This window comes from Pongo pygmaeus, chromosome X (assembly GCF_028885625.2).
Source record: "Pongo pygmaeus isolate AG05252 chromosome X, NHGRI_mPonPyg2-v2.0_pri, whole genome shotgun sequence".
Taxonomy (NCBI): domain Eukaryota; kingdom Metazoa; phylum Chordata; class Mammalia; order Primates; family Hominidae; genus Pongo; species Pongo pygmaeus.
In genome coordinates this window covers 119,286,135-119,298,248 of record NC_072396.2, presented here as the reverse complement: position 1 = coordinate 119,298,248, position 12,114 = coordinate 119,286,135, and the positions used below count along the sequence as shown (strand labels likewise).

At 32.6% G+C, this 12,114-nt stretch overlaps 1 protein-coding gene across 4 annotated transcripts in view; it reads left to right on the top strand.

Annotated features, from left to right (window-relative positions):
* The window catches only part of LRCH2 (leucine rich repeats and calponin homology domain containing 2), a 149,286-nt gene extending 142,728 nt beyond the window's left edge, over positions 1 to 6,558 (top strand). For 3 of the 4 annotated variants that reach the window (XM_063660855.1, XM_063660854.1, XM_054472341.2), the window contains one exon: positions 3,634 to 6,558. In XM_063660855.1, coding sequence (XP_063516925.1) covers positions 3,634 to 3,753 — 120 coding nt within the window. In that variant the 3' untranslated portion in view covers positions 3,754 to 6,558. The remainder of the gene's footprint in view (positions 1 to 3,633) is intronic. The other variant, XM_054472338.2, reaches the window with a different exon arrangement.
* The last annotated feature ends 5,556 nt before the right edge of the window (positions 6,559 to 12,114 follow it).

Sequence of the window (12,114 nt, the reverse complement as noted above, 5' to 3'; positions counted from 1 at the left end):
TCCTTAGAGTGTCTTTCAAAGAGCAGGATCTTCACTTATTGAAGTACAATTTATTTTTTAAAATGGGCTGTGCTTTTTGTGTCAAACCTAGGAAATCTTCGTGTAATCCAAGGCCACAAAGATTTCTTTCCTATGTTTACTTCTAGAAATTTTATAATCTTAGGTTTTATGTTCATGTCTATGATCAATTTTGAGTTAGTTTTTGTATGTGGTTAAAAAGTATGGATTGAAGTTCTCTTTTTTTAAGCCTGAGATTGGGCATATACATTGATTTTTTTAAGAAAATATTTTTATTGAGATATAATTACAATGTCATAGCATTCACTGATTTAAAGTGTACAATTAAATGGTTTTTAGTATAATCACAGAGTTCAGCAGCAGTTACAACAATCTGTTTAAAATATTTTTGTCACCCCAGAAACACAGCCCTTGCCCATTTGCAGTCCTTCCTCTGTTCTTTCTATGGATTTGCCTACTCTAGACATTACATATAATGAAATCATACAATATGGGGTCTTTAGTGTCTGGCTTCTTTGACTTAGTATAATTTTTCCAAGGTTCATCCATTTGTAGCCTAAATCAGTACTTCATTTCTTTTTATGGCTGAATAGTGTTCTGTTCTAAATACATACCACATGTTGTTTATCCATTCATCAGTTGATAGACATTTGGATTGTTATCACTCATTGTTTATTATGAATAATGTTGCTTTGAACATCTGTGAGTAAGTTTTTCTTTGAACACTTGTTTTCAGTTCTCTTGGTTATATATCTAGCAGTGAAATTGTTAGGTTATATGGTAACTCTGTGTTTATATTTTTTAAGAAACTGCCAAAATATGTTGCAAAGTGGCTGCACTATTTTTATGTTTCCACCAGCAATATATGAGGTTTCTAATTTCTTCACATCATCACCAACATTGGCTACTGTCTACCTTTTTGGTTCTAGCTATTTTAGTGTGTGTGTGATGTGATATCTTATTGTGGTTTTGATTTGCGTTTCCCTAGTAGTTAATGATGTTGAGCATCTTTCCTTGTGCTTATTGATTTGTATATATTCTTTGGAGTAATGTCTATTGAAACCCTGTGTTCATTTCTGAATTGGATCATTTATCTTTTTTTTTTTTGAGTTGTTGTTCCTTATGTATTCTGGATACAAATTGCCTAAGAGATACATGATTTGCAAATATTTTCTCCCATTCTGCAGGTTGTCTTTTCGCTTTCTTGATGGTATCATTTACGGCACAAAAGTTACTAATTTGATGAAGTGTAGTTTATCCCATTTTTTCTTCTGCTGCTTATGATTTTGATAACATATCTAAGAAAACATTGTGTAATTCAAGGTCACAGAGATTTACACCTGTGTTTTCTTCTAAAAGTTTTATAGTTTTAGGGCTTACGTTTTTGTCTGTGATCCATTTTGAGATCAATTTTGTGCGTGATATGAGGTACGGATCCAAATTTATTCTTTCACATGTGGATATCCAATTTTCCCAGCACCATTGATAAGACTCTTCTTTTCCCCATTGAATTGTCTGTCTTAGCACCTTTGTCAAAAATCAGTTGACCATAAGTATAAGGCTTTATTTCTGGACTCTCAGTTTTTTTACCACTAAATTCCTTATTCCAGTATCACACTGTCTTGCTTACTGTAATTTTGTGATGCGTTTTGAAATCAAGAAGTGTGAGTCTCCCAGATTTGTTCTGTATCAAGGTTGTTTTGGCTATACTGAGTCCCTTGCATTTCCATATCAATTTTAGGATTGATTAGCTTGTCAATTTCTGCAAAAAAGCCAGTTGGGATTTTGCTGGGGATACTGAATCTGTAAAATGATTTGGGGAATATTGTCATCTTCACAATATTTATTCCTGTGATCCATTAACATGAGACATCTTTCCATTTATTTATATCTTTTAATTTTTATTCCAACAGTGTTTTGTAGTTTTCAGTGTATGAGTCTTTCATTAGATTTGTTAAATTAAATGCTTAGTATTTTATTCTCTTTGGTACTATTATAAATATAATTATTTCCTTAATTCCACTGTCAATTTTTTATTGCTACTTTATAGAAATAGAAGTGATTTTCTTTTATTGATCTTGTATTCTGCAACCTTGCAGACTCATTTATTAGTTCTAATAGTTTTTTTGTGTGTGTGTTTTTGTGCCTTAGGAGTTTCTCTATACAGAATCATTTAATTATTCTTTCAAAGAATTCATCCATTTCATCTAACTTGTCAAACTATTATTATGAAGTTATTTATAATGTCTCCTTATTATCATTTTGGTATTTGTAGAATATCTTGTGGTGTCACTTCCCTTATTTATGATATTGGTAATTTGTGTATTCTCTCTTTCCTTCCTGATTAGCTTAGCTTGAGGTTTATGAATTTTTTAAAATCTTCTAAATGAACTAACTTCGGGTTGCATTGATTTTTTTTATCCATTGTTTTTTGTTTTTTTACTTTATTGTTTTCCTCTCTCATTCTCATTATTTGCACCTTTCTTTTGCCATTGGTTTAATTTGCTCTTCTTTTTTTAGTTTCTAGGGTGGAAGCTGAAGTCATTGATTTGAAGCCTTTCTTCTTTTCTAGTATACACTTCAGTGGTTATTTGAATAAATAAGCAAAATATTAAGAGGGCAAGAAATATAGCAGTGAAGATGGAGATGAGGCAATAATTTTAAGAACTCTTTATGGGATACCATCAGTAGTATTTGGAGAATGGGTTATGGGAGTAAGGAAGAAAGAGGAAGACTATTATATTTCACAGGTTTGTCAATGGAGATTGAATAGTGTATTACTAAGACATGGATCACAGAAGGACAAGTTAATTTGGTAAAGTAGTTCTGTTGTGGACACATTGATTTTGATATGTCTGTTAGATGTCCATTTGGCTGTGTCCAGTTGATATTTGTATTTGGAGATCAATAGAGAGATCTTGGGAGGAAATAAAAACTTGGAAGTCATCAGTATGGAAGGGGTAGTTAAAACTAGAAATAGATGAGAATACCAAAAGAGAGGGTATAGTGTAAAAGAGAAGAGAGTGAAGACAGAACCCTTGGAAACATTTGGGATGTCAGAAGAGGATCGGTGAGGGCTAATTAATGAAAGCTACTGCACAATTGCTGTCAGAAAAGTTGAAGTAGAAAGAATAGTGTCACACAAGACAGGGGAGGGGTAAGGTTCCCAGAAAGGCATTAATCAAAGGCATAATATGACTGAGCAGTCAACTAGACATGTGCAACATTTGACATTTAAGATGGCATTGGTGATTTTTACTAAAATAGTTTTAGTGGGCATATGCTTTAGGGTTAGATGTAAGATAGCAGTGGTTGAGTAGTGAGTGGGAAATGCAAAAGTGGTGACCAACTCTTTCATAAACATTTTCTTTGTAGAGAAAGAGGGGCAAGTGTGGAATGACAGCATTTCAAACAAGGCCAACTTCTATAATCTTTTTTCTTAGTATAAATTAAGAATCTAAAAACATTTTAGATTACAATATTTATAAGAGAATACTTAGAATTACGTATTTTTCTTGACGTTTTATAGAAATCATGTTTTTAAAATCAAATTCTGACTTAATTTTATTACACTTCTAAAAAATGAATGTTCAAATATCTCTTTTTTTTCTCCAGGAAAGACTTTGTTTGCCTCATCATATTTTGGAAGAACGAGGACTTGTGAAAGTTGGTGTCACAGTTCAGGCACTCCTTGAATTACCAACAACCAAGGCATCTCAGCTTTCTATGGCTTGATATAACATTTTAAAATTTTAAGTGTATAGTTTCATTTATTTGAAGTGATTTCAAATATTTCAAATTCATGAATAAGAATATTCCGTCAAAAATAGTTTGCCTTAGGTCACGCCTTAGGATTTTTAAAAAATTACATTGAAACATCAAACTTAAACATTGAATTGCCCAAACTTCTTTAGGGGAAAACTGGATTAATTTAATAAGAGTATTTGATAAACTCAAATTCTCTTTTTACTAAGTCAGTTTATAATCTTGATTATTTTTCAGAAAGCAGACTGATACTAAATTTAAAATGTAGTTTCAATTTAATAATCACATTAGGTTTAATTTTTTTACATCATAGCATACTAGTAAACATCTGGATAAAGGTAATTTTTTTTAGCAATTTAGAGCAATTCTATATTTGAGTTATTTAATACACTTCTAATTCTAGTTTATACACAATTTCTTCAATCTCTGGTCTTAGTTTTCTAGAAAAAAGGAGTAGAAAAAACAATTCTGGCTTTATATTAAATTCTTTTAGTATTATAGGTTGGTGCCAAAATATTTTCAGTTGTACTGTAGATTGTTTACATGTGAAGTGCCTGTGTAATTGATGACTCTTATATAGTCTTAAGCATTTTTGCAATTTTTTAAATGTATTAATAGAGTCAATGGAACTTTAAAATATTTTAGTAGATTTTGTAAAGTCAGTAATATGTGAGGATTTAAATGAGCCTCACATTGTGACATTTGTGGTTTTTTAGTTAGTCCATTGCAGTTTCCCTTAAATTGGTTATTTCATGTTGTCAAAAATACCAATGTTAATATGATTAATTTATGCTATTTAATTTTGTGAAACTTAATCATCTTTTAAAATGTATTATTTGAAGAGTATTTTATTTCTGTATTGAAAATGTTACACAAAGCAGTAAAGTTTTTGAGAACTAGTGAAGTACTAATTATCAAGGACATTTTGATAAAACTGCCAAAGTTTGGGTTTATATCTTCCCCTTGAGCAGCATTCTATCAGTGCTGCCTTTAGCTATATTCAGAGAGCAGCAGTTGAGGAATAGGTTTTTACTCAAAATCTGGCCATTTGTGAATCCTGTAAACCTTGTGATCTTCAGTTACTTTGATGTTAAATTAAACACAGACTCTTCTATAAATATTTTCATGAGATACTGTGTTATACAAAGTCCTTGTTTTAACTTAGATATGGATAAATTTACATTGGTGGTATTGCAGGAATTTTTCAAAAACATTACTGTAATGAATAACTGAGTTTCCTGTAGAAGAACCTGAATAATTACTTTTGTAGTAACCAAGCAAGCATCATATCTTAAGTATGTGATCATTTGCACTTGTTACCTCTTAATATGGATGCAACTTACTAAAAATGTTGGCCTGGGTATTTCAAAGGGTATATATAAAAGGTAAAAACTAGTGTGCCAAATGGTATAGGAACAACTGTACTTTTTTTGATCAGTTGGCATGAAGCCATAGAATTAAATTTTGGCTTTAGAATACAGATGTGTTCATTACATTCCCCGGGGGTCAAATTGGAGCTTTTAAAGAATTAAAGCTTCTATGACTATATGGTTTAAGAATTAAATTATTAGTAATTTATTATTTTAAATATTTGACCTCATTAGTTGTTAATTTTTTAGTTGGATTAAAAAAAACTCGCTGACATAATCTCCCTAGTGAAAACTTGGGTAATATATGTAAGAAATGGCAAAGAAATACCTTAGTTAATGACTTTTTATGTAGAAATTTGACAGCATTACAAATTAAGTGACCATTAAAAACACAGCAATCATTCATACTGCTTTCATAGGTGTTATGATAGTCTCTGATTAATCAATCTAGTATTAATTTTTTTACAAGTGTTGTCCTGCTTCATATCTTTGAAGTAGTAGTGAAATTGTAGGCCATTTTCTTATTGCATTTCAGTTACTTTTCAGTTAATTATTCCTTTAAAAAGAAAATACAGCAGAACCTCACTGTAGCATTCTTTACTGCAGAGCAAAATTCAATTTAAGATGGGCTTCTCTGAGGTCCACATCATGGCAGTTCATTTACTCTTGTGCCAAATGGCAACACCACCTCTAAAGCAGTTTCACAGCATGGTCCCCTACAATGTTATACCAAGGCTCTGATGTATTTCTTTTAGTAGTTTCTAAGTGTAAAATTTATTCTAAATGTTTTTATGGCTATTATCTATTTCATCAGTTATTGAATTAAGAATGATTTTCATTACTTGAGTGGGATTTGTGATTTAATGACAGTTGAATAATCAAAAATATTTTATTAGGCCCCCAAAATTTAATAGATAGCTATTTCTGTTACATTTTATTACTGTATGGCACAAGAAAGAAGTGACATTGGGTAAGTTAGAAATGAAATAAGGAGTAAAAATGCATTACCATTTGTTTAATAATTATCTTTACAGAATGCTAGTTTAATGACTTTTTTAACTGAATTTTTTGAATAAATCAGAAATGTTTGTATTGGTCACAGATCTATCATAATTGCTTTTCTGATGCATTTAAAAATAAATGGAACACTTAAATGTATATTACCGATGCAAACTGTGGATAAAGTTGAAAGAAAAAATTTAAGTCTGGTATTTCTTTTCTCCCTCTCTACCTCCTTTCTTACCATCACATCATCCTTTTTTTGTCAGCATTTGATAGATGGTGTATGTGTTCCCTAGTGTAGAAAAGTAACCAGATTTTGAGAGAATATTCAAAGTAAGTGGTTTAGAGGTCCAGATTCACTTTATATTGTGAAAGGAAAATAAATCTTGGGGCCCCAACATCACTAAGCTAAAGGGGAAGGTCAAGCTGGGAACTGCTTAGGAGAAACCTACCTCCAATTCTATTCAAAGTCACCACTCTGCTCACTGAGATAAATGCCTATCGGATTGCCTCCTTTGGAGAGGCTAATCAGAAACTTAAGAGAATGCAACCATTTGTCTCTTATCTACCTATGACCTGGAAGCCCCCTCCTCACTTCCAGTTTTCCCGCCTTTCCGGACTGAAATAATGTTTGTCTTACATATGTTGATTGATGTCTTGTGTATCCCTAAAATATATAAAACCAAGCTGTGCTCTGACCACCTTGGGCACATGTCGTTAGGACTGCCTGAGGCTGTGTCACAGGTACCATCCTCAACCTTGGCAAAATAAACTTTCTATATTAACTGAGACCTGTCTCAGGTATTTGGGGTTCACATTTGGTAACCATGAAGGGATTCTGAGTGGAGGTACCCCTGACCTTTGACAAATCTCTTATTGGTGCTTGGTACCAACATGAGCTAACTATGGCTCAAACCAATACGGCAATTTGCTGAGGTCTGGGAGCACCCCCTCCAGAGAATCCCTGATCTCCCAAAATCTGGTCGAAATCTAAAGTTTATTTTGCTGTATGATTGCCTTTTTTGGAGTTTTACTTGCTCCCAACAAGGAAGGGAAGATTTCCTGCTTCCATGACAATGGAAGGCAGGTAATCCTTTATGGAGTCTGAGCTCGCTCCCAACAGAGAAGATGGATTTGAGTTTTTTTGTGCTTTTAGGATGGTAGAGAACATTGTTCAGCCTGAGACCCATCCCTAGGTAAGTAACTGAATTGGGGTTTTGATTTGACTAAAATTAACAACCAGCTGGTTTTAATTTCTCCTTACCATTAGAGCGCTCAGTGATCATATTGTTGGGTTTTTTTGTTGTTGTTTGTTCCGGTCTTTCTCCCATCAGATTTGACCATCTCTACCTGATTTCGTCAAATCTGAGTGGGAATTCCAAATTATGGGTAAGAAAGCCTCTCTAATTTGTCTAAAATTCCTTGCAGCTGCAAAAGAGGAAAAAAAACAAAACAAAAAACCGTGCACTTGGTTTCTGTGTTTGCTTCCTGTCTTGAAAAACAAACATTCTTTCATTTACTTTTCTTCCACCCTATTTTTTGCCATTTGCAGTACCAAAAAAAAAAAAAAAAAAATCTAGAGGAGGCTTCTAATGACTTGAACCACTTTAAAAAATTCAGAACAAAGGCATCACTCACCCCTTTTGGGGTTTCTGTGTTGTCAACCTTGGCAAAATAAACTGTCTAAATTAACTGAGAGCTGTCTCAGATATTTGGGGTTCACAATATGTCATTTTCAGTAGGTAGTATTTTCTTTAAATAACAATAATTTTTTATAATATCCTCACCAAATAATATTGCCTTTATGTAAGATAAACTATATAACATAAATATAAGAGAACTTTTTTGTTTTTTGTTTTTTTAGACAGTCTTGCCCTGTCGCGCAGGCTGGGGTGTGGTGGTGCAATCTCAGCTCACTGCAACCTCCACCTCCCCAGCTCAAGCGATTCTCATGCCTCAGCCTCTTGAGTAGCTGGGACTATAGGCACGCACCACCACACCCAGCTAATTTTTGTATTTTTAGTTGAGATGGGGTTTTGCCATGTTGGCCAGGCTGATCTCGAACATCTGGCCTCAAGTTATGAGCCTGCCTTGGCTTCTGAAAGTGCTGGGATTACAGGTGTGAGCCAACGCACCCAGCCAATATAGGAGAACTTTATGTTAAATAAATGTAGAAGAGGTAAAATTGTGATTTTTTTTTTTTTTTGAGACAGCATCTTGCTCTGTTGCCCAGGCTGGAATGCAGTGGAGTGATCTTGGCTCACTGCAACCTCCACCTCCTGAGTTCAAGCCATTCTTTTGCCTCAGCCTCCCTAGTAGCTCGGACCACAGACGTGCACCACCACACCAGCTGATTTTTGTATTTTTAGTAGAGATGGGGTTTCACCATGTTACCCAGGCTGGTCTCAAACTCCTGACCTCAGGTGATCTGCCCGCCTTGGCCTCCCAAAGTACTGGGATTTAACAGGCGTGAACCACCACGCCCAGCCAATTGTGATTAATTTTATTGTAGTTTTAGTGAAAGATATATTATTGAATTGCTCTTAAGCTATATGATAAAAAATTAATCTTTCTTTTTTCAGGTAAATTTAATATTTTAAAAATCCACATATTTTATTAAAATAACTTTTATTAATTTGTAATTGTGATTTACCCTACAAGTAGAAAGTCATCCAGGTAAATGTTATTGAAGATAATATTATTCCCTGTTTTATAGTTACTCATCCTAAACTTTCAGATTTAAACAAGTACTTAAGTAAGTAAATATTTGGTGTAAGTTGTTTGAAAATGATTCTAAGTTTATCACAGAATTTTGAATTATCTTTAGATAATGGTACTAAGCTTGTTTTCTCCTTCAGTAAATCTACAGTTTTGGTACACTACATGGAATGGTCCTAGAATTCTCAGGAAGCTATCTCACTATCCAGAGCACTCCAGGGTACTCATATATTTACTGTATATTAGATTCATGTGGAAATGCCCAGATATATTCTGGAATTGGTAAATTGGAAAATATCGAATGTCATCTACTTCTTAAGGCATAAACTTTTCTAATCCTGTATTTTAAAACATGAAAAATATCCTTATGCTTACAGTGTTTAAATAGCTTAGAATTTCCACAGTAGTAGTGTGTGTGTGTGTGTGTGTGTGTGTGTGTGTGTGTGCGTGTTTCATGTAAGGCTCCAGTTGTTTTAGCAAAATAGAATCTTATTGCATTTGCATTGGAAAACCAGAGTTCAGAAGTTATGAGAATTCTTATATAAAGAGTTTAGGATGGAAGGTTGGTGACTGAATAATTTGAAAGTTACCAAAATGAAAACAGAAGTTTCTTTAAAATGTGATCATTTTAAAATTTAAATTATTGCATATTTTCCTCATTTCTTGGATACTTTAAGTACCCTGCCATTTATGGTTAGAGAAAAATAAATTTATTTTTACTCTAGTCCATTGATATGCATCAATTAATTATCTACCTAAATAGGTGAGAAATATATTGGGTATGTACATGTGTAAATGATAAATAGAAATAGATTTTTCAATAGCAAATTGAATGTTATAAAACTTAACACAAAGTGATTCTGTATAATTTATGAAGTAGTAATTACAATAATACCTTAGGGCAGTGATTCTTAAACTTTGGATTCTGAGAAATCCATATGGATCAATATGGATCACCTAGGGATTTTGTTAACAAAGTACAGATTGATTCAATAGGTCATGTGTGGGGTCTGAGATTCTGCATTTCTAACAAGCTTCCAAGTGATGCTGGTCCAATAGCCAACTTGAATAATAAAGCCCTATAGTCTTTCAAGTGCTGTAGTAATATCAATTTACTATACGATAGTATAGTAGTTTGATATTTTAAGTGATGTTTCAAGATCTTTACTTAACATTTTAAATTCTATTCTAAAATGTGTTCTACTTTATTAAGGGCTTTGGGATTTTCTTTATGGTGTAAAAAGGTATACTTTTTGTTGTGATTAGTACTAGCTCACATTTTCATTTCTGAAAAATCATTTTAAACACACACAGCTGTATAATTTTCAAGATAAATGAAACTAGTCACAGGTATGTGTGATTATAAATTGGTCATATATATCTAAAGTTAAATTAACAAATGTAATGTTAAATTAACAAATATTAAAGCACAAAGGTGTTAGCTTTATTTTTTGGAGCACTTAGAAAACTACATGAATTTTTTTATAGTCTTGAGGTCCGTCCATTTTCTTGCTATCCTTGCTTTTAAGTTGAATACATAATCATTTTTTTAGGATAACATGTTAAATGTAGACCATATACAAATAAACTAATATATATTTAACGTAATAGTTATGTTCCGTGATCAGAGCTTAATTTTGAGGTAAAGATAAATTTCTCCCCCTCACAAAACAAATGAGAAACGCTATTTCCTTCATTTAAAACATTTGGAATCATTTTACTCATTTTAGTAGCCTTACAAAAGTTCTGGATACATTGCTAATTAGAAAACAAATTAAGATCCAAGTTAGCCTGAAATGCCAAAGGCAGTCAAATGCCTTTCATGGCAAGATATGACTCATTTACTTTGACAATGATGGAAATATTAATAATTAAATATGAAAAGGAAGAGCACAGACGTGCAACGTTGAACTAGAACCTTTTTCTATAATTGAATTATAAATAGTAAAATATATCTTTATGTATGCCCGTCATTCATTATCTTTAACATCTAAGATTAACAACTGAGTAGAAATGAATATCATGCTGTAACTCAAATTTTAAAATCCCACATACTTGGATATAATCATGGTTAGTAGTGAATAAAATATATTTACAAGTGTACATTTTAAAATATGGGTGTAATTTTTAGGTATTTTGTACCATCAAAGTTTTCAGTTTTTCATTGTCAAAGAAGACTTTATGATACTCCTAGGTATAATCATAAAAAAATTTTAAACCATTAAAGATTTTTAGAATTTGGGTATTGCCATGTTTTCATTCTTCAGGCTAGGAAACTAAGGCCCAGAAATATGATTTGAACAATTATTTAAGGACTGAACTTTTTCGTAACCATCCGTGGATCATTTACCTACTGTACTAAAACATACTTTGTATGTATGATTTTTTTTCCAAGTCTTTAAAGCTTTTATGTATGTCCGTTTGTTTTCAATATGGTAACATCATACTCTGAAAAAATAATTCTGAATTAGTTAATTTGAAACGCTTTTTTGAGCTCTTACTACATACCAGGTATTGGTATTGCAGGCCTTGTGGGTATGGCAATGAATAGGACATGGTCTTTTTGTAGAGAGCTTTACAAAGGAATTCAGTTGCTGGCTTCTGGCTGTTGCATTAAAATAGATCAACATTTATAATATTAAATTTTGTTATTGAAATTTATCATTGGCCAGGCATGGTGGCTCATGCCTGTAATCCCAGCACTTTGGGAGGCTGAGACAAGCAGATCACTTGAGCCCAGGACTTCAAGGCCAGCCTGGGCAACATGGTGAAACTCCTTCTCTACAAAAAAGACAAAAATTAGCCTGATGTGGTGGTGCACATCTGTGGTCTCAGCTACTCGGGAGGCTGAGGTGGGAAGATACCTTATCCCAGGGAGATTGAGGCTACAGTGAGCTGTGATTACAGAGTGAGACCTGTCTCAAAAAAGGAAAGAAGAAATTTATTATTCTTAATTCTTACATTTTGCAAGCAATTTTTAAAGTTTACTTCTTAGTACTAAACATCGCAATTGAATATTTATTGCTGCTAGTTGGTTCTAACAGTTATTTTTTTTGAAAAATAATTTTACATGTTTATTTTTTCTCATTTCATTTTTTCTCTAGCTTTATTGAAGTATAATTGACAAATAAAAATTATATATATTTAAGCTATACAACCTGATGTTTGATATATGTATACATTGTGAAATGATAACTCTTATCAAGCTAATTAACATATCCATCACCTCAAAGTATTACCT